At 34.9% G+C, this 23,860-nt stretch overlaps 3 protein-coding genes across 3 annotated transcripts; all 3 read left to right on the top strand.

The window, feature by feature from the left end:
- Nucleotides 1-279: 279 nt before the first annotated feature.
- Nucleotides 280-2,423, top strand: LOC121234714 (chitinase-like protein 1). Its single transcript, XM_041130779.1, has 3 exons — nt 280-871; nt 1,431-1,590; nt 1,789-2,423. Exons 1-3 carry the CDS (start codon nt 376-378, stop codon nt 2,204-2,206), a joined length of 1,074 nt encoding a protein of 357 aa, XP_040986713.1. The 5' UTR covers nt 280-375; the 3' UTR covers nt 2,207-2,423.
- A 5,016-nt stretch (nt 2,424-7,439) lies between these two features.
- Nucleotides 7,440-12,545, top strand: LOC121234704 (acetate/butyrate--CoA ligase AAE7, peroxisomal). Its single transcript, XM_041130767.1, has 3 exons — nt 7,440-7,729; nt 10,301-10,888; nt 11,290-12,545. Exons 1-3 carry the CDS (start codon nt 7,517-7,519, stop codon nt 12,184-12,186), a joined length of 1,698 nt encoding a protein of 565 aa, XP_040986701.1. The 5' UTR covers nt 7,440-7,516; the 3' UTR covers nt 12,187-12,545.
- A 6,554-nt stretch (nt 12,546-19,099) lies between these two features.
- Nucleotides 19,100-23,127, top strand: LOC121234697 (putative beta-D-xylosidase). Its single transcript, XM_041130754.1, has 8 exons — nt 19,100-19,634; nt 20,211-20,495; nt 20,781-20,950; nt 21,041-21,138; nt 21,314-21,664; nt 21,762-22,175; nt 22,272-22,934; nt 23,020-23,127. Exons 1-7 carry the CDS (start codon nt 19,212-19,214, stop codon nt 22,880-22,882), a joined length of 2,352 nt encoding a protein of 783 aa, XP_040986688.1. The 5' UTR covers nt 19,100-19,211; the 3' UTR covers nt 22,883-22,934; nt 23,020-23,127.
- The last annotated feature ends 733 nt before the right edge of the window (nt 23,128-23,860 follow it).

The raw sequence follows: 23,860 nt of genomic DNA on the forward strand, positions 1-23,860 counted from the left end.
GTGGTCATACAATAATAATTATCTAGAGCAAACTATTTACATTTTTTAAATAACTTTTAAATTTTTTTGAATCAAATTATATTATATAATTAAGTATTTTGCTAGTTATATTATATATCTACACTAACTTATAAATATAATTTTTTTTAATTTGTTTTTTGGTTCTATAAATTGGTCATGATATAAAAGTAACCACTTTGTCCTCGAGAGGAGATGGTTGAAAAGAAAAGCAAACATTAAAAATATCAAAAGAACAAATTAATGAAAAGAAAAGAAATCCCATATTTCAAGTTTTTCTTTCCTTGCACTCGAAGAAGAATAAAAACGAAGCAAAAACCCGCTCCTACTCCGACTCTGAAATCACCTCTCCTCCTAATGAGTTGCACGTTCACTTTCTATGCCTTCCAACAACTTTCTATGAGTTATAAATATCTCTCCATCGCAGCCCTTCAATCAGCACCACAAGTCATTCTCTTAGCTGTTACATTCAAAATGGAGGCCAAATGGTCACTGGTCTTGACAATGGCGTTGATCATGTTAGTGCTCGTCAATGGCGATGAGTCTTCTGTAAAGCCGGTGGTGAAGACAGTGAAGGGCCAAAAGGTTTGCCAGAAAGGGTGGGAGTGCAGAAAGTTCTCTACTCACTGTTGTAACGAGACCATTTCTGACTACTTCCAGACGTACCAGTTTGAGAACCTCTTCGAAAAGCGTAATACCCCTGTGGCTCATGCAGTCGGCTTCTGGGACTACCGTTCTTTTATCACTGCTGCTGCCGATTACCAGCCTGATGGATTTGGCACCACCGGCGGGAGGCAAACCGGGATGAAGGAAGTTGCAGCTTTTCTAGGCCATGTTGGCAGCAAAACCTCGTGTGAGTTAAAAGAATTTAAGTTATAGCTTTGCGATTTGGTTTTGTCTTATTGGTTTGTGTTTGACGGCTTATTTTCGATTAGGGTTTTGATTCCATGAGTTTTAAATGGATCATAGGGTTAAGCTTTATATGTGTTTAAGCAAAATTTAGTAGCTCGGTTGCGTTTAAAATGATTAATTTTGGGATATTCCTAATTATCCTCTAATATTCCTTTGCTCAATCTGCTTAAATTAATGGAGATCCAAGGAAGTAATTATAGCTGTGTTTATGTTCTTGAGTCCAGAAGGATGAGGATTCGAATATGAAGTATAAGATTTTGGGTTCTACATTTAAGAGAAAACGAACAAAGCATTGTGGTGTGAGTGAATCCATCCATGGTGGTAAGCTACAAGATTCTATTCTGGATCCTAAAAGCTATATATATATATATATATATATATATACACACACACACACACGTATCATCTGGCTGTAAGATTATGGTCAATTTATCCTTTGCTCATGGCTGATGGTTTTCTTTGCCAATTAAGAAGCAATCTGATACAACTTGATCGATCAGGTGGATACGGGGTGGCAACAGGGGGACCTTTGGCCTGGGGTTTATGCTACAACAAGGAACTGAGCCCCGACTCTTCCTACTGTGATGAGTACTACAAACTCACTTATCCATGCACTCCTGGAGCTGCTTACTATGGCCGTGGTGCCATTCCTATCTATTGGTATGTATATTCACCTTTTCTACTCTCCTCAACCCTTTCACTAATCCCTGCATCCCTCCATACTATTAATTTCCGCCATATGCAGTAGAAGTTGTATCATTCTTAGCAACACTCAAGAAAGTTCTACATTAAAATCTTTGCTAATGTTTATCTCGTAACGTTACATCTAATATTTTTCTCCGAGTACGCTTTCATCAGGAATTACAACTATGGAAAAACAGGGGAAGCCCTGAAGGTGGATTTACTGAACCATCCGGAATACATAGAACAGAATGCTACCTTGGCCTTCAAGGCAGCAATTTGGAGGTGGATGACCCCAACCAAGCAGCATCAACCTTCAGCCCACGATGTCTTTGTTGGCAACTGGAAACCCACCAAGAATGACACTTTGAACAAGCGTCTTCCTGGTTTCGGCACCACCATGAATGTGCTCTACGGAGATTCTGTCTGCGGCCAGGGTGACAGTGATTCCATGAACAACATTATCTCCCATTACCTATACTACCTTGATCTTATGGGTGTTGGCCGAGAAGAAGCAGGGCCTCATGAAGTGCTCAGCTGCGGTGAGCAGGCGGCTTTCAACCCTTCCTCTTCCTCTTCCTCTTCCTCTTCTTGAGTTTTGCTTGCTTCGTACTTACTGTACAGGATTAATAAGAGAGGGAAACCATAACACAATTACTGAAGAAAAAAGGCTGAAATACGAGGGACAGAACGCAGAAAAATACAGAGTTTTATCCGTGCGAAGATAAACGAGCGCGATACTACCTTTGTTGTGTAACTGTTGAGATGTTATTGTTTTCGAATTTCTAGTAATTTGAATCTATTTACGTGTAGTGGGATTGATTAATGAAACATTTATTTACATTTTATGCCTTCAAAGAAATCTCAGGATGTTTTGAAGATGCCTTCGGTCATGATCTTCACGTTGTTATAAAGCACTCTGTTTTGAAAAGCTAGACATGGAAGTATATAGGTTTGGTGTATTTTTAAGAGTTATGTTATATACAAGTTAGGGTGTTAATTCGCTGGATAGGGTAATCCTAGGCTGCCGCCCAACAATGACACAACCTTTTTATTTTTGATTTTTTGATTTTTGATTTTTATATTTTTTTAATATCTTTAAACATTTTTAAAAAATAAAAAATATCAATACATTAATAGTTACTTCTTTAATTAGTAAGTAAAAAAAATAAATACATAAATAGTCAAAATAAGAAGACAAACTGAGATGACAAAATATCATTATTCTTGCCGGATATAGTGTGATTTGTTACAATTTAAAAAAAAAAAAAAAAAACTTAAACGCTATTATTTCACTACAAAAAAGTTGGCTTTTTGCAACCAAATTATTTTCGGCAGATTAAAACACTATTAATTCATGCTTGTAATATCAAATGTTTGGGTAAGCTTAATGTGTTTGTTGGCAATTCGTTGATTAGCTGCTTTTATGCTAAATGTGGAATCATGGAAGACAGTCTCTTGGTTTTGCATAAAGTTTCTGAAAGAAATATTGTTTCTTGGAATGACGTGATACGCGGTTATGCACGAAGAGAAATTCTATTTGTAATCTTGAATAAAAGATTATGTGCGTAGTCCTATTAATAAATGAGAGTAAAAAAAAAAATTATTTTAAAAAAGATATTATTGTAATTTTAAATTTTTTTTAAATATAATTTTATATAAACTTACATAAATAGTCTTCAAATAGAGATTGTATGTTATTTAAAAAAAAAAAATTAATAAAGACCGTACGTAGGCTACCTCATGCTGAAAATGGTGGAGGGGAGGAAGCCATAAAATTCTTTGAAAGGATGAGGCTCGTTGGTTGTAGGCCTAACAGTGTTACACTTCTTGGTATCTTATGGGCTTGCAATCATGCCGGCCTTGTTGACAAGGGCTATTCATATTTCAATAAAGCAATATTTGAAGGACCTAGCGTGCTAAGCATGAGCACTATGCATGCATTGTTGACTTCTTCTCCGTTCTGGGCACTTTAGACAATTTGAGGAGTTTCTTTGGGATTTGTCTTTGTTTAAGGATAAGGATGCTGTAAGAGACTAGTCTAGTGTTTATGTATCCACGCTAGAAGTGTGGTTGATATTTTCCTCAACATGGCTTCTACAGCATCCTTATCTTCTACAACATCCTTATCCTTAACCTTTGATCCGGGAATTGGGTTTTGGAAGCATTGCTGGGGGTTGCCAGATTCACTCGAATGTAGAATTGGGGTAGTTTGCATCACAAAAAAGATTGACTTGGTATCCTGAAGATGTGTCATCATATGTAATGCTGTCAAACGCACATGGTAGATGGTCTTATGTTTTAACAAGAAAGGAGATGAAAGAGAAAAAAAGCATGAAGAGTATTACAAGTAGTAGATGGATTGAAATCAGAAGCAAGGTCCATAAGATAGGAATCATCACTCAAAGGATGAAATTTATATGGCCTTGCGATTTTTGTTAAAAACTCAACCATTGATCTAAAAATTCTAAAACTGTTAGATACTCATTTGGTTAAACCTTTAACGCTCAGGATCATAATATTCCACCATGCTTCTGAATCTGACGTTCACGTACGACGGCCCACTCTATCGACACTGACCCGATAGTAGCCCTTTTCTTTTTGATGGCTTCATTCATCTATTAGTATTCAATGATTTAACATTATTTCTATACATAGTACCAAAATATTTTAATTCAGCCTATAAGTCGTCTCCTCCGTGACTTGAATTCGTGACATGGTTCCTACTCTGATACCAATTGTTAAAGACCTAACCATTGATCTAAAAGTCCTAAGACTGTTGAATACTAACTTGGTTAAACTTTTAACCCTCAAGATCATAACAGTTTTGTATTAAACATTCAAGGGATCTTGTCGAATCTTTTATCTTTAGCAGGGCCAATCTTTACGTATTGGGGGTGCGAAGATGAAGTCTCGAGGACTACAGTCATTTACTTCGGATTGCATGTATAGGTTTCAAAAATCAGATCAACAGTTGCAATAAGTTGCACTGAACCTGAAAGAAGGGCATGACGAGAGGTGGGTGAATGGCTGATACCGTGTACTTTTCTTTGATCTCCGGACATTCCTCGTGATGAAGGGAGATAAAATACCATTAAACTACATGTTCTTGGGCATAAATAACATACAAATGGCCGAAAATATTAAGTCGCAATCAAACACTAGAAAATGTTTTTAAAATTAGTTTTTGGGTTCCAATCCAACAATACAAAATTAACTATTTTCTTTCAAAATCATCTCACTATTTTTCCATTTATAATGAAGCAAAGTGCAATTCAAATTTATTGTTCTCATCCTCACCCTCGTGTGGTTTGTTCTCTTAGAAAGCTCCTTCTATTTCCTTTGCCTTTTTCATGCTAAATTAAGCATCACCTTTTGCAACATTAAGGAAAAGTGCTCCAACTTGTAAGAAAGCCCCTTCTATCTATTTCCCATTTTCATGATAATAATAATAAAAACAAACATCACCGCAAAATGCAAGGAAAAGTGCTCCAAGCACCATAAAATGCTGATAACTTTGAGCCATAAGATAATTGGGCAAAAATGTAGCAAGTCTTAATAATGGGAGGTGTTGAGAGTTCAAATTTGGTCCCTGAGCCTTGACCCGACACCATAAGAAGAAGCATGGCACTACAACCATCTAAAATGCTCCGGATCCATTATCGAGATCCCAAGCATTTCTCATACATAAATACATACATATACATAGGTCAATATTGCTTTCTCTGTTTGAAATTTGGTTGTTTCATCCTCTTGATTACTCAAATGGGGCTTTAGGGAGTTCAAGTTTGTATTTCATGTTATTGCTTCCTTTCAGATGGGCTATAAATGAAATGGGTCTTTTTGGGATTGTATCAATGTTTTGAATACCGTATCGGATGCCGTACTGGTCAAGGTACTGAAACGAAATATTTCGATACCGGTATCGGTTTGTGTATCGTTTCGAGATAGTCGATATATGAATAAATTATATATATAAAAATTATATTTCAAATAATACTCTATATATGAATAAATTATATATAAATACATATATATATAAATTATAAATAGCCTAATCTGAATTGAGAGTCAAAAAATAAATTTGTAGTTAAAAAAAAAATTAAAAGCTGAAATACAGGTTGGTACGGCCGGTATTTAAACTGATACGAAATATATATAATACCTGTACCGATACGGCAAATACAGTACGATACGGGATTAAAAACAATATGTTGTATACCTACTTGACTCGACTTTTATTTTTTATTTTTTCTTTCTGTTAGCCGGTGTGACCCAGTGGCGAGTGAGCTTTTTCATTTTTGAGAAATGCTTGGAATTCTGATAATGGATTCCGAACATTTCTCTTGATAGATTTTTTTTATTTCCTTTTCTTGTTGTGTTTTTTTTTTATTTAGTGATTAAGTAAGTATTATTTATTGATATTGTAATTTTTTTTAATTTTTTTTGAAGAATGTAAAAGAAATATATGAAAAAAATAAAAAATAAAAAAGGGCAGTTTACCTTGTCGGCAGAATCTCCGGGTGGGAATTAGTGGCTGCACGCAGTGCCACCCTATATGTATTTTCTTTACATCATATCGTCGGTTTATCAGTTCTATGTTTTTAAGAAATGATTAGTACAAATTTTAAATAGATAAATTTTATATAAATTTTTATAAAAAAATAAATTTTATTTTAAAAAAATATAAAAAATTTATTATTTATTAGTGAGACTCATTATTTTATAAAATATTTATATAAAATTTATCTATTTGAAATTTGTATCTAACATTATTCTTTTCCCCATATATATATATATATATATATAACTTGATTATTTTCACGTTACTTACATTGAGAATTTGAGATGGACATATGAATGAAAGTTGTACAAATTATTATCTGAAAATACAACCAGTCGTCATTGTATTATATTAAAAGAATTGTGACTAGTGTCATATAGGGGAGGTTTGGATAGTGACTAATATCATATCCAAACAACCTATGTTTCTTATCTTACTATACAATTCGTGAATAATTAAAACACTTTTTTTTTTTTATTTATGTGTTAAAACACGTTAAGCGGTATGCTTAGTATGTTAATTAGAAAAGTAACTACATTTTAAATTAAACGGATACAAATCATTTAAAGTAAAAAAGAGAGAATTCTATTTTACAGTAATAACCGATGTGTAATATTCATTAATAGTCGAATTTATTAAAATAAACTAGGCTTTATTGTCATTTATCATGCATAGTGGTTAAAGGGGTTATACTTCCTTCACTTAATGCAAGGTGCTTAAGCCTCATATATATTAATTATATATGCTAATTTTGTAATTGTTGGACATGAAGAGTTGTCTAATTGTTGACAACTTATAAGGTTTTTGTTGTCGTATATTTATTATGTAATACATTTAATTTAGACTTCCAAATAGCATACTATTATATACTAATTATATCAATAATCTCACTCTTATATAATAAGAGTAATATTATATACAATCGTAAAGTGTGTAAGTGTCATGTAATTATTTTTAAAAAGAGTAAGATTTACTATTAAATAATTAATTTTTTTTATATAAATTTTATATTTATTTATTTATTTTTAAATAATTATATAATATTTACACATTCATAATTATAAGTATCATTTCTAGTAGAATAATAACGAATTAATGAAAGAGAAATCCAATTTCTCTACAAAACCTATTAATGGTATCCTATAAAAACATCGAGGTCAATCGCGTCGGTTCCCGAACGTACATGTGGCAGTTCTACGTTCAGAGCCGTCCGATTACGAGACGAGCACAGTCGCAGTAGCCTCTATATAAACTCCCACCATAGTCTGCGCTTCTGACACATCCTTATTCATAAAATCCAAACGGGGTGACGCCAGAGATAGGAGTGCGAAAGAGGTGAAGATGGCTGGGAAAGACATCGACGATCTGCCGAAAAATGCGGCGAACTACATGGCTTTGACGCCACTGTGGTTTCTTGAGAGGGCGGCTTTGGTGCATCCCAATAGAGCCTCGCTTGTCCATGGATCTCGGCGCTACACGTGGCAAGACACTTACATGCGTTGTCGTCGATTGGCCTCTGCTCTCTCTCGCCACTCCATCGGCCTCGGTTGCACGGTAACTCTTATCCCCTTCTGGCTACTCATGCTCTCTGTTACCATTTCTACAACCGTTAGCTATCTCTACCCACTCCCTGTTGGCTGTTTGGTTCCCGAGAAAATAATTGAAAGTAAAAGCAAAGGAATGAAAATAACAGAAGAAGAAACGGATGTTTCGTGTTGCTTAGCTCTGTGAAGAAATGAAAAAGTCAACGTTTTTGAGACAAACCGAAAAAGAAAAGAACATATTTGAAATTTTGTGGGCTTACCCACTTGTAACCCAATGGATATATACTGCGCTTATGCATCATTAGATGCTGTGATTATCCCATAATAGCACTTTGGTCGGATTTTTTTCATTTGTAATTTAGCTCAATCGTATATTAAGCTTGCTTCTGTTTACTTCCTTTTACAGATTAGTTTGACTTTAAATAGATATGGAAGACGTCGTTATATCTTCAGCTCTTGAGCTAAATTATGAAGTTAATTGTTTTTTTAGATTTTTTAAATGTTCTACACAAAATATATGGTTGTTTATAAAGAGCGCTGCTTACATGGCACTGCCATTGTTATATACAATATTAATAGAGAGATGCTAGCCCCCTATTTTTTGCCCGATTGGGTTTTTTATTTTTTATTTTTTATTTTTTGACTTAATGATTAAGAAAATATTGTTTAATAATATTGTGAACTTTTTTTTAAAAATAATTAAAAGTGTTAAAAAAATGATGTGAAAAAAAATCAAAAAATCTTAAATTTTTTTTTCACGTTATTTTTTTAATACTTTTAAATATTTTTTTTAAAAAATTCACAATATTATTAAATAATATTTTCTTAATCATTAAGTCAAAAAATAAAAAATAAAAAATAAAAAACCCAATCGGGCGAAAAAAAGGGGAGCCCGCTAGCATTTTTCATATTGATACATGGGGCTTGATAACTCAACTGTCTCATAAAATAGCAATGCTATACACCGCACTCATATCCCATTTTTATCCCCCTACGATGAGTTGGCATTTTCCATCAATCTTTATATTTCTTCTTTAAAAAATTAAAGGATGATCCAAGGGTGATAAGATACAACCTCATCATTGTTGGATGTGAGTGTGGTATATAGAATTTTCCCACATAAAATAGTCAAAGAATTTGTATATGTAGGGTCAAGTTCCTTTCAGTACTTTTAGTCCATTGATATAAACAAACTTTAATGATTTTCTTTCATCTTGTTCTCTTTCTTGATATGTGACTCTCTTGTATACATCTTTTGTACTTGGGTAGTGCCTTTTTGTGCTTTTTACTGAAGTTTCACTGCTTATCAGAGAAAGTATCATGACTCAAGATCTCCTTGAAGGACCAGGACTTGAGAGTTTATTGAGCGTTGAGAACATTTCGCAATGCATGATATGAGTATCAGTCATAGACAGGGCCAGGCCAACGCTTGCTAACCAAGCTGAACGCTTCATGTTAGTGCTTTGTTAGTATGCAAAGCAATAGAGTACACCATTTCTTTTTAGGTTGCTTGACATTTCCCAAATTTCACTTGGGGTTTATACATGGCTTCTTAAAGTTTTACATCTCGTCAAGCCTTTTTTTTCAGGGATTAATCAAGCTCTGATGGGCCTTAACTTTCCCAAAGACATGAGACTTTCTAATTGCTGTTCTGCATTTTGTGTACTAGGTAACAGAGTTCCTAAGATTCTCTGGACCTGCCTACATCTTGCATAATTCCGTAGTTAAATGTTATACTCAAGCAAAGCATTTCCAATGAAATTGTTCTTAATCTTGTTCCTATAAAGCATATTGGAAGCCAATTAAAATGCACATTACACATACAAGTCCAATGGTCCCGAGTCTAGCAGGTATTTTGGCAGGTCCCAAGGTTGAAATGCTTCAATTAGACCTATTTGAAATAGTCATGTTCCCACCAGTATAGGGCTCGTATGCAGTATGTCCATTCATTTAGAAAAAGAGGCATAAAATGAGTAGAATATGTCAGTCATTGTTCAAGTGTAGCATAGATAGTGAAAGGAAACAACAATGAAGATGGTGATGGCAAGAAATTACCTAACGTACGTGTCCCTTAGTGTAACTCTATCGGTTGTACTAATCTTACTTTTAAGACATTACTTAACACACTTGTATCCCAAATTGTTAAGGTGCATCATAAATAGCGAAAGAAAACAACAATGAAGATGCGGAATATCTAAGAAATTTCGTAACGTACGTATCCCTTGGTGTTTCTGTTGGTTGGTTCTAATCTTTATTTAAGACTTATTTTACATACGTCCCTGAATTGTTGAAGTAATTGCTTCCTGCATTTCATGTCATGGTCTTGCTAGATGGTTTATAACCAATTTTTAGGACACTAGTAAAATAACATTCTGAATTACAGTCTCAATCCTTATTTTCCGCTTGCATTCAGAGAGCATACAAGTCAGTGTTCTGATGATTTAGTGACATGATCTGAAGCTTAAGGGTTCTGCTCCCATTTCCCTCTTACGTTGGGGTTGACCCATGGCCTTTATTTTCTAGATCTTATTGTATCAGAGTTAGTAAGCATATTCGTTGTCTTTCCGATATTTGTTAACAGGTAGCAGTAATTGCACCAAATGTCCCAGCAATTTATGAAGCTCATTTTGGAGTTCCAATGGCTGGAGCTGTTCTTAATGCTGTTAATATTCGTCTAAATGCATCAACCATTGCTTTCCTTCTTAGTCATTCATCAGCTGCAGTTGTGATGGTTGATCAAGAGGTTTTTGTTTTAGCAGAGGAAGCATTAAAAATCTTAAACGAGAAAAACAGAAGTTTCAAGCCTCCAATTTTAGTTGTCATTGGTGACGAAAACTGCGACCCTAATGAGCTCAAATATGCTTTGCAAAAAGGGGCCATTGAATATGAGAAATTCCTGGAAACTGGCGACCCTGATTTTGCTTGGAAACCACCAGAGGATGAGTGGCAGAGCATTGCTTTGGGTTATACATCTGGTACTACAGCTAGTCCTAAGGGGGTGGTGTTGAGTCACCGAGGGGCATATGTCATGTCTTTGAGTAATCCTATTATCTGGGGTATGAATGAAGGAGCCGTGTACCTGTGGACCCTACCCATGTTTCATTGTAATGGTTGGTGTTTCACTTGGTCTCTTGCAGCTCTTAGTGGGACAAACATATGCCTTCGTCAGGTAAGTCATCCAGGTTGATAAATGCTTGTATATTTACTCCGAGTGCTGACAGAATATATGTAATTTTTAATCCATTCTGTTTTACTTAAAAAAAAAAAAGGAATATATACAATCTTCGTTATGTATTAGTATTAATCTTAGAGCAATACTTTAGTCCCAAAGAAATTCCACAAAAGTAAATCTATAAACTGACATGGCTTGATGTGGTATATTAGATTGTAAAACTACTTTTATTGTAAAATAAATCTAACGTATCATATGAAGTCATGTCAGTTTGTGAGTTCACTTTTGTAGGATCTCTTTGTGGCTGTAGCACTTCTCTCTTAATCTTAACCTCTGATAGCTAGGTTGCTGGTTTTAATAGATATTAGTGCTCTTTAATAGTGCCTTTTGTGCTGCAGGTTTCAGCTAAAGCAGTCTACTCAGCCATAGCAAACCATGGTGTGACTCATTTTTGCGCTGCACCTGTGGTGCTCAACACCATAGTTCATGCCCCACCCGAAGAAACTATCCTTCCCCTTCCTCATGTTGTTCATGTAATGACGGCTGGTGCAGCTCCGCCACCCTCTGTTCTCTTTGAAATGTCTCAAAAAGGCTTCCGTATCACCCACACTTATGGTCTCTCAGAAACCTATGGCCCCTCCACTGTATGTGCATGGAAGCCTGAATGGGACTCACTGCCCCTTGAAACCCAAGCCCGTCTCAACGCACGCCAAGGTGTCCGATATGTTGGTTTGGAAGGCTTAGATGTTGTCAACCCTCAGACCATGCAACCTGTTCCTGCTGATGGAACTGCCATTGGGGAGATAGTATTTCGGGGTAACCCTGTAATGAAGGGGTACTTAAAGAACCCAAAAGCAAATGAGGAGGCTTTCGCAAATGGATGGTACCATTCAGGTGATCTAGCAGTAAAGCACCCAGATGGATACATAGAAATCAAAGACAGGTCAAAAGACATCATTATATCTGGAGGTGAAAACATCAGTAGCTTGGAGGTAGAAAATAGTCTATACTTGCACCCAGCCATTTTGGAGGCATCAGTGGTGGCAAGGCCAGACGAGCGGTGGGGTGAGTCTCCTTGTGCTTTTGTGACGTTAAAGCCTGGTATTGATACATCTGATGAGCAGCTGTTGGTGGAAGATATAGTGAAATTCTGTCGGTCTAAGATGCCTGCTTATTGGGTTCCAAAATCTGTGATTTTTGGACCATTGCCAAAGACAGCTACTGGGAAAGTACAGAAGCATTTGCTGAGAGCCAAGGCGAAAGAGATGGGGCCAATACGAAAGAGTAAGTTGTAACTGAAACATGGTCACTGGAAAAAGGGGTACTGGGAAAGAGAGAATAAAATGCTTAATTATGACGTTTAGTTGGTCTCTTTAGAAGGCTTGTTCTTGATCCATATATGCATTTTGATCAAAGATTTAACATTATCGTCCGTGTTAATTGAGTTTTTTATTTTTTTGAATGGCACTGGGTGTCCGAAAACAGCATCCTGACTAGTCCCGAGTGTTGGTTGAATTGTACTTTTACTTTCAAAATATATCTCCCTTCTATTATCTATTTTCTGTTCTCTCTCTATTATAAAAGCCGCTATAATGGTGTGAGTGGTGTGAACACTAAATTGTGTTTAATGGAAAAATGACCCTCTTCTTGTTTGTGTTTGATGAGCAAAGAGAAATGATCAACCGTGTAAATAGTATGAACAGTAAATGGTGTTTGAATCTTTGATGGAAAAATGACTTTGGTCCCTGAGGTTTGTGTTTGATGAGCAAGATTAGCTGTCCTTGAGGTTCTAATGTGTTTGAGTGGTAAAATTACCTGTCTTTTAAGGTTTGTGTTTACTTTTAGCAATAATGCCATATGATATGAGTTATATAGAAATAAGACCATCTAATAAACTTTTTGTCTATTAACATCTACAAAAACGTGGTCCAATCATAAGGGTTAGTACACTAAAGAATGTCAAACTAATGTGCTATTCTTGTGCTTTTCTATTTTACATTTTCATTAATTTAGTTCAAAACATTTAACTTTCAAGATCATCTTCATATGTATAAAGAATGTAGATCTAGGCATGAGCGAGGATGGCAGTTAAAAAAAAAAAAAAAAAAAAAAAAAAAGAAAACTATACATTAGTTGGGAAGATGAATTTTATGAACAAAACAAATTTCATCTCCGTAAAATAAGTTAACTATTTTCTTGATAGCTTGATTACGTGTGAAAAAAATACATGCTCGCAACTTACAAACATTAGACTTTACAATGATTGTATATAATATGCCGCTTGACTTATTTAGAAATCATGTTTTGATTCACATATCTAATTTGGTTTGTTACTTTTTCTACTACCGATTTAATAGTTTTTTTTTTAAAATGACAAAACTCTAAAATATTTTTGCATTATTTTAGTTCATTATCATATTAAAAATTATGATTTTTTCTTGATATTTCTCAATTTTAATGATTAGTTTCATTGATATGCATTTTAAAGATTATATTTTCCCTTATAAAAAATGTAATAATACTTTCACCTGGACATACGTATCTTGCATAGCCCGACCAACATATTGTGTAAAAATTCAGTCATTGAACAGGATCACCGAGAAAGGCTAGTCCAACCAACATATTACTTAGAAATTTCAAGCATCGCAAGAAAATAAATCTTACTCAGGATCACCAAGCAAGTCTAGTCCGATGGACACATTGCTTGGTAATTTCGAGCATCGCAAGAAAAACAAACCTTACTTGGGATAATCGAGATAGGTCATTCCGAACAACACAGTGTTAAATAATTTTAAGTATTGCAAGAAAATAACCCTTACTCGGGATCACAGAGCAAGTTCAATCTGACAGACACACTGGTCGATAATACAGAATAGCGCAAGAATTTCACCCTTGCTTAGGATCACCGAGCATGATCTTGAGCAAGGTAAGTCCGACTAATACATTGTTCAAAAATTTCAAGCATCGTAAGAAAATATTCCTTGCTCGAAAGTACCGACCAAATCTAGTCAATACATTGCTTAAAAATTTCGAATATTGCTAAAAAATAACCTTAATTGAGATCACCAAAGAAGACTAGTCCACCCAAGATACTATTAGATTACGCTATCTTCAACTAGGTATAGGTGGTAGAATCTTTAGTGTAGTGTTTATATATATATGGGTTTTGCTATGCATAAGTTACTATTCACTCTCACACCTTATACCTGACAATTTTTTCTATATTTTTTCTAGAGGTGATGTTTGCATGGTGTGGGGCTCACCCCACCCCGTCCCGCACCATGTGGGGTAGGGGTTTTCAACCTCATCCCCCACTCCGGTGCCAGAGGGTGGGATCGAAACCGCAACCCGTCTCGCCCTAGCCCAAGCCACGATGCATTGGGTCTAAAAATTATTTTTTGGTTTAAAAAAATGTTTTGGACCTAAATTATAATATAATTTAAATTATATTAATTATAAATTAAAATTTATAAATATAAAAAGAATTTAAACTCATTAGAGTTGTACTTTGAATTACCTTAATTTCTTAGATCAACTTTTATATAAGAAGCAAAGATAATACAATAATCATAATTAATGTCTCGTATATATATTCTGGCCTCACTCTCAAAAGTCATATAGTCCATACATGTCCATTCTCAAGGCAACTAACCACTTAATTAATATGCATGAAAGACAGCATTCGTTACATCCAAAATAAATAATACATAAATCAAGTACCCGTGTGTCTACTTTATATAAGCTAAAGATCACTACCAAGTCAAGATCATTTACTGTACAATTTTGAAGTAAATGGCTTGGAAATTTGACATTTTGTACGTAGCCGGCGGCCTTTTTCCATGCAGTTGCGAGTTCTACCCAAAATCTACTTCCTTTTATGTTTTATTTATGAGAAATTATATTTATAGTCTTAAAATTATTGTGAAATTTCACTTTTTAAATAATATAAAGAAAGATAGGCTGAAAATCCTTACCCAATACTTTCCATATAGAAATTGTCATAGTTGGTGTGTACGCAAAAGGAAGTAGATTTTGGGTAGAACTCGCAACTGCATGGAAAAAGGCCGCCGGCTACGTACAAAATGTCAAATTTTCAAGCCAATTACTTTAAAATTGTGCAGTAAATGATCTTGACTTGGTAGTGATCTTTAGCTTATATAAAGTAGACACATGGGTACTTTGCATGATCTGATCCAATCCTTTATCTTTAAGCAATTTAGCTTGAATCATGTATTATTTATTTTGAATGTAATGAGTACTGACTTTCATACATATTAATGTAATGATCAAGTGGTTATTTGCCCTGAGAATGGGCATGTATGGACTATATACCCAAAACTGAAAATTTGAGAGTGAGGGAATTTAATTAAGAGAGACATTAATTATGATTTGGTTTGTTGCGTTTTAAATTTATTTAAATTAATATATATATATATATATATATATTTATATATATAAATTTTATTTGTAATCTTGGACGGAAAATTACGCGTGCAGTTCCATTGATAAATAAAGTAGGCCTTATTTGTATTTAAAATTCACCTCAACTCATCTCAACTTATCTCATCTTATCATTACAACTTTCTCAAATTTATATACAAAATATAATAAACAATTTAATTTTTTTAAATTCCAAAACAAAATTTTCAAATTTCCACATAAAATAATTCAACTTTTATTCTACTATTTACAAGCCATCTCAAGCATCTCATCTCAACTCATCTCTAAATTCAAATCACTCTTTAAGAGAAAAAAAAACATAATTTTCAAGAGGATATTATTGTAATTTAATTTTTTTTAAACATGTATGGATTTACACAAATAATTTCTAATTGGAGATTGTACGTAGACTAATTTATATATATATATATATGTATATGTATATGAAGCTGAGAAAAATTAAGAAAAATGATACAATCTAATACTTGAATATGACAATTACTATATAGCCCTCATAAAGTGTTTCAGATTGGCTTCGATCGCCGGATGACTCAGATCCCATGTCAACAGATCATCGATCAGGGCACCTGACCCCATCTTTTTCCAACAAAGCAATATATATGTTCTAGACAACAGTACTTCCATTTCATGATGATGATAACCATGCAATATGTCTGATTCACGCCCTAATTTACAACCTCATCTTAATTTTTTTCTTGGTGCTAATTATCCAAATTTGAATTTTCGGTCGCATTTCGTATGTGCTGGAAATTAAGTAATTTGAGTTCGGATTTTAATGGGATTGCATGTTTTTATATCATAAAAATTAAATGCAAATAAATAAGACTGCGAGAAAAACCACTCAAAATAATTAGCTAATTAGTCAAACTCGAGTTTAACTTAATTCATTAATTTAAGAGAAAAGCTACTATACCGTCCAAAGATGACCGCTACAGTATACCGTTGAGGATTTTTTTTAAGGAAGTGATTTTAAGTGTGTTGGTGTATTTTTTTTTTATTTTTTAAAAATATTTAAATATATTAAAAAAATGTGAAAAGAAAAATAAAAAAAACTAAAAAGTAACTAGCGGTATAAACAAGGGTTGCTATTTAGGCGGCAGAATAGCACTGCTCTTTATTTAATAAGCCGTTCATGAACAAAAAATTATTATCCATTATTAAATAATACAACTCATATATAATTTGGCTTTGCTCGTATAAACTATTATCAGTTCAAATAATTTCGTATTTACAGTAGAAATCATGTTCTTAATACTATATATATATATATATTAATATTATAAATATGTACTTGAATCGTCACTATAAGAAAAACGGATTTTTGTGACAAATTTATTGCAACTAAAAGACTATTTGTAACCAATTTTAATTGCAAATAGTCATTTCGTTGAAATTAACTGGTCACAAAAATCCGTTTTTCTTGTAGTGTGTTAGGAATAATATAACTATTGACATGTTTATATATAAACAATATAAATATATTTATAAAAGCTCAAAGTTTGTTCACTAAAATTTGTATATAAAATTATAAGTTGTAATATGAAATCTATTTTATGAATTTAAGTAGCTCATAAACTTCGTGAACATAAACTTTAACTTAGTAATGAGCTTAATTGAGTCTGACTAGTGTTCAAATAAAAGATTAAATAAACAAGAGTACTTGATGACCTAGTACTATTGCTCAATTCATAAACTTCCTTACATAAAACGTGACATGCACTACAAGAGATTTTACTTATTGGGACGAATTATATTTCATTCCAAAAAGTGAATATTTGGGATGAAATCTAAATTCTATCCCAGAAGGTGGAAGCTGTTATTTTTCTTTTCGAAAGAAAATTTTTGGGATGAAACATATCGTCTCAAAAGAGAAATTAATTTGAACTTGTTGATGCAATTTTCAGTACGCCTGTGGCACGTCCAAATTAAACAACCCGTCACAAGAAAGAATGGTTTGGTTTTCTTAGTGGAGGATGCCTCTAATACCTAAGTCAGTGATAAATTGCGATCTCTCTATTACTCAAAGAAAAACCTCTTGATGCGTACCTAGTTAGTCCCACTTAGGCAACACGTTGGAGGACAATTCCGTCCATTCAAGTGCCAAGAATATGGCAACAACTCTCCCTTTATCTATAAGACTAGATACCATTCATATGTTTTCTATAGAACTGATATACAAAATTCATTCCTCTCTCTTTTTGTTTTTTTTGGTGAAGCAGGCTTCGGATCATATCTCCTCAAAAGTAACTAAAAATATGAGTCATTCTACATCTATACGCAACATCTACCAAAGTAAATACACACTGACGTGTCACTAAGTCGTCTATTTTTTTATCCCATATAAAAGCAAAAACATTTCAGATCTCTGGAAATACAAACATCAATTGTAATAAACAATGATGAATAAAACATGTCTGGTTAAAGGAAGGAAAATGATAAACTCTAACAAATAACAACACAGATCATGCTCAGACATGTATTTCATCAAACAACCTACATATATAACAATCGAAATCTATACTAAAAAATGTAGCACAAAAGTTCGCTCTGATACCACTATTGTAAGATTTGGGAGAAAAATCTAATAATAAAGAATCGTTAGAATACTAATCTCTGGTCATCGTTGATCAAGTATTTGGAAGAACCGATTGTTTATGAATTATGAACTCTCACAATTTCTATATAGAGAGTATTGGGTAGGGTTTTCAGCTTATCTTTCTTTATGTTAATCAAAAAGTGACTGATGGAGAATCACAGGCTTTTATATATAGATAGGCCGAAGACCTTTATCTACTATTTTCTAAGTGTTGCTTCCTTCTATTAAGGAATGTAATTGTTGACTTTTAAATAAGTAGTATCTTTATTTTTAATTACCCAAAATTTTTAATATAAATATAAAACTAATAAAATAAATAGATATATATAATATATTTAAAAGAATGTGACACGTAAACCACATTTAAGTCTCCCGCAAAGAGACGTGTTCTTTCGTTTATAACATTACTTTTTATTTATTTATATATATATAATATGAATGAGTAACTTTGGAATCTACTCCAGTTGCTTGCCCATGTACTGTTGAAGATAATATCAAAAACAGAAAACTGAATTTAAATACAACACAACGTGATGATAGATAACAGTCTCCCCAGAACGTACAAGCTCTAAGCATGCTTGGACAGACGGATATTCTGCATGGGTCTGATCATATATATGGCATGCACAAGCAGTTTTTGCGGCGCAATGGTCGATGACTGTACTAAATCATGTTTTCCCCATTCATTTCTTTGTTATCGGCTTCATCTGTTCATTTAAATAAATTTAAAACCAAATCATAATTTAAAAGATCAGTTTCGCTCTGTACGTCCGTGAACTTTATGACCGATATATGATCTAAAACCATTTCTTGCTTTGCCAAAGGTGATGGGTAATCTAGTTGTTTATCGTACAGCGTGCTCCTCCATGCCTGCGTCTTTTACTCGCTCATCCATATCTCTCTCTCTCTTCCTGTCTAGTTCACTCTTTAAATTTCATAATCTGACGTGTAAAGCTAATGAAACCAATCCAAGAAACTTAGTAGTCAATTATTTCTTGTAAAAATAACTATTTCTTGTTAAAATGAATCTGTTTTTGTTATAAATAGTAATTCTTATCATAAATAATCTATAAGAAATGATCGTTTGTTTTTGTTATAAATAGTAATTCTTATCGCAAATAATCTGTTATTCATTTTTCTTGTATTGCCTTTAATAGAATCAGACGCGCAGTAGTTCAAGGAAACTATCTCTCTATATATACAGGCACCTATAAGTTTATAACTCATAAAATCAAACCAAGCGCCTGATCTTGTTATCCCCGTATGGCTCGCAACAAAATGAAGCCCTCATTTACCTTCTTTCCAGTACTTCTTTTGCTTCTCACTCTTTTCTCTCTTTCCTTTAGATCCATAGAGGCTCGGTCACTATTTGCATGCAACCCTCAGGAGGAGCTGACGAGGAACCTCGGCTTCTGTAAGGCATCGCTGCCTATACATGTGAGAGTAAGAGACTTGATCGGGCGGTTGACATTGCAGGAGAAGATTACGCTGCTGGTGAACAATGCCGCGCCGGTGCCCAGGCTGGGCATTCAGAGGTATGAGTGGTGGTCGGAAGCGCTTCATGGGGTGTCCAATGTGGGCCCAGGTGTTAAATTCGGTGGGGCCATTCCTGCGGCCACCAGCTTTCCTCAAGTCATCACCACTGCGGCTGCTTTCAATGAGTCACTTTGGGAGAAAATCGGAGAGGTACGTGCCTAAGGATTTTGTTTGAATTTCATATCTGACTAGCTAATAATTTGTCTCTCACCATTAATACATTAATTTATTTTGGTAGCGACGGCATGTGGTGCATGCATGCGCATCATATATTCCTAGCAACAGTTCAATGATAATTGGTCACATAGTTTTATAATCTAGTCATCAGTTGGATAAGCATGAACAAAATCAATAAATAATAAAGAAGTGGAAAGAAACATGAAAAAGACATATACTTGACTATTTTCATTGAAACTTTGACTGGTTTTTTATCCCAAGCTTGCAAATTCTACGCGCATGTTAGTTTCAGCTGGCTAACATGATTCATTTGAACATTTCACTACAAATAATTGCCGTAATAAGTTTCAGTTGGCTAGGCAGCCCCATTTCGACGTTAACATGAACAAATACTCATGCAACGACCTACGTACCTATGTTGTTTTTTATTCCAATTGTCTATATATGGTGAAAACATAACGTCGGACATGTAATCGTGGTGGTGGTTGTTGTGTTTTTTAAAATCATATATATAGTTGGTGACTTGGTTAATTTGTACATCATGTGTAGGTGGTGTCTGATGAAGCTAGAGCAATGTACAATGAAGGAACGGCTGGTTTGACATATTGGAGCCCGAACGTGAACATATTCCGAGATCCTCGATGGGGTCGGGGCCAAGAGACACCTGGAGAAGACCCACTTTTGGCCTCAAAGTATGCAGCTAGATATGTCCAGGGACTCCAAGGCAATGATATTGCTGGAGATAGGCTTAAGGTCGCTGCATGTTGCAAACACTACACGGCCTATGATCTTGATAATTGGAGAGGGGCGGATCGCTTCCATTTCAATGCCAGAGTAATTAAGCATGCAACTTTCAACTATTCAGATAATTTGCTATATATATATAAACACACACACACACGTTTGCAACTACAAGGTCATAATATATGATAAGGATAAACATGATGATATATAATGCATATATATATATATATATATATATATATATAGCACAATTTGAAATCATGCTAGATTATGTTACTTGTACAGAAATGGGTTATGTTACTTCCTCGCTCTCGTCAAATTATTTGGCTGAAAGAGGTTGTATTTTGGTGTGTGTGTGTGTGTGTGTGTGTGTAGGTCAGTAAGCAGGACTTGGAGGACACCTATAACGTGCCATTTAAGGCATGTGTGCTGGAAGGGAAAGTTGCCAGTATAATGTGCTCATACAATCAAGTCAATGGAAAGCCCACCTGTGCTGATCCTCATCTACTCAAAGACATTGTCCGGGGAGAGTGGCACCTAAATGGGTGAGTGAAACCCATCTTGTTTGTTTCAATAAATAGCTTTGTATGATCTCTTCTATCCACCATTCATTATTTTTGTGATGGGCCATACAGATACATCGTCTCGGACTGTGACTCCGTACAAGTTCTATATGAACAGCAACATTACACAGCTTTACCAGAAGAAGCGGCTGCAGATTCAATCAAATCAGGTCAATGAAAAAGAAATAAAAATAAAAATCAGTTACTACTGTTATATTATCTTTAATAATTTAAATTAAATGTAGTTATATAAGGTTTTATTACCTAACTTGTATAAATAAATTAATAGGAGTTCAATTAGCTTATTAATGGGGTAGTAAAGGGGCTTCATGTGATGTTTTGCAGGCTTGGATTTGGACTGTGGACCCTTCTTGGCAGTGCACACAGAGCAGGCCGTGAGAAGAGGCCTGTTAAGTGAAGTTGACGTTAACAATGCATTATCAAACACAATTGCGGTGCAAATGAGGTTAGGTATGTTTGATGGGGAGCGATCAGCACATCCATTTGAGCGGTTGGGCTCAAAAGATGTATGCACCCCAGCCCACCAACAGCTAGCCCTTGAGGCTGCTAGACAAGGTATAGTTCTACTCAAAAATCATGGGTCGTCATTGCCACTGTCCACCAAGTCTCACCGAACTGTAGCAGTTATTGGGCCCAATTCCGATGTTACAGTTACAATGATAGGAAATTATGCTGGTAAGTCGTGTATCCATTTCTGTTGAGAAAAAGTCATTTACTAGTTGGGGGTCTTAAATTGGTGGCCTCATTTCTTTGATTTTTTCGTTTGATTCAGGTATTGCGTGTGGTTACACAAGCCCACTACAAGGCATAGGAAGATATGCTAGGACCATTCACCAAGTCGGGTGCGTCAATGTTGCCTGCAATGGGGTACAAGGGTTTGAACTGGCGGAGGCTGCGGCCCGGCAAGCTGATGCAACTGTTTTGGTAATGGGATTGGACCAATCTATTGAGGCAGAGTTTAGAGACAGGGTAGGGCTCCTCTTGCCAGGACGCCAACAAGAGCTTGTTTCAAGGGTGTCCAAAGCCTCCAGAGGGCCTACCGTGTTGGTGTTGATGAGTGGTGGACCTATTGATGTGTCGTTTGCGAAGTACGATCCCAAAATCAGTGCCATCCTATGGGCTGGCTATCCTGGTCAGGCTGGAGGAGCTGCCATTGCAGATGTGTTGTTTGGTACAACCAATCCAGGTACCCATTACACATGACGTTTTATTTTTACTCGCTTGGCCTAATCAACAAGTAAACTAATGTTTCCAATTATGTAATTGTTCTTTTTTTCTCTAGGAGGAAAACTTCCCATGACATGGTACCCACAGGGCTACGTAGCAAGGCTGCCAATGACAATCATGGACATGCGAGCAAACCCATCAAAAGGCTACCCTGGTCGTACCTACAGATTCTACAAGGGTCCTGTGGTGTTCCCTTTTGGCTACGGCTTGAGCTACACCAAATTCAACATGGGACTAGCCCATGCTCCAAAGGATATCACCGTCACTGTCCCCCATGCCTTGAGAAACTCCTCCATGATAAGCAATGGTGTCAAGATCAAGCACATGACTAACTGCGATGAACTCATAGTACCCGTTCACATTGATGTGAAAAATACAGGAACTTTGGATGGGAGTCATTCGCTTCTTCTATTCTCAACCCCACCTCCTGGGATGCAGTGGTTTAGCAACAAGCAATTAATAGGCTTTGAGAAAGTTAATGTTGCAGTTGGGAGTAAGCAACGAGTCAAGATTGATGTTCAAGTGTGCAAGCACCTCAGCGTCGTCGACAAATATGGAATTCGAAAAATTCCAATGGGTGAACATAAACTTCAAATCGGAGATGATCTTGAGCATTTGATTTCAGTCCAAGCAAGTCTAGAAGATATCAATCCAGCACGACCTTAAAACTTATATATATGATGGTAACTGAATCTAATTAATTAGGTCAACAATGACCACATGATCTTCACTTAGAAGGGTAGAATTCCTTTTTATAATCAATAATTGGCCAAGAAAATAACAAATTTGTATATATTATTTTTATTTGGTTTAGGTTGTAATGTGATATTTGGGATTTGTTAGGAGTTGTGACTTCAAATCAAAAGATTTGAAATGATCAATGGATTTAAGATTTATTGTTAATTTGCATCGATCACATGCTTGAGTGATCAATAATGCCTATACATGCTATGAAAGTGAGTTTGAAGTCTTTCTTTCTAATATCTGAAAATTTGAAGTCTTTCTTTCACTCTCAAACAGTTTCTTTTTTCAATGATCTAGTTGTTGTTTTAACTCCATCTATGGTAAACCAACTTGCGCGCGGGTTAATTTGTTATAGTACTGATCAGGCATTATTGGATTGACCATATACTGTAGCGAGTTTTAAAAACGTACCAGATACGTTTGGTTAATAAATTCATCTCAACTTATCATTATAACTTTTTTAAATTTCAATACAAAATATAATAAACAATTCAACTTTTTCAAATCTCAAAATAATAATAATATTCTAATAATATTTTATCATCTCAACTCAATTCAACTCAACTCAATTTAACGTCGCAGCCTAATCAATTGTACTATTGGTTTTGAATTTAAAATGGTAATTAAATACATATCGCTCCAGAACGTACGCTAGCTGTTAGAAGTAATAACAACACAAGTAGGAGACTCAATTTAGTCAAATTTTGGCCAAACTTTAGTTAGCTTGCACAAAAATTCATTATAATAGACTCAAAAAATGAACAATAATTTTTAGCCCAAAATTTATTCTTGTCCCATTACCTACTGTTTTCTCCCGTGCTAGAATAAAAGATAAAGAAAAATTTAACTTACTCCCGCGCAAGAAGAGAAAGACGAAAGAACATCAACTTACTTTATACC

The sequence above is a fragment of the Juglans microcarpa x Juglans regia genome, chromosome 1D (assembly GCF_004785595.1).
Source record: "Juglans microcarpa x Juglans regia isolate MS1-56 chromosome 1D, Jm3101_v1.0, whole genome shotgun sequence".
Classification (NCBI taxonomy): Eukaryota; Viridiplantae; Streptophyta; class Magnoliopsida; order Fagales; family Juglandaceae; genus Juglans; species Juglans microcarpa x Juglans regia.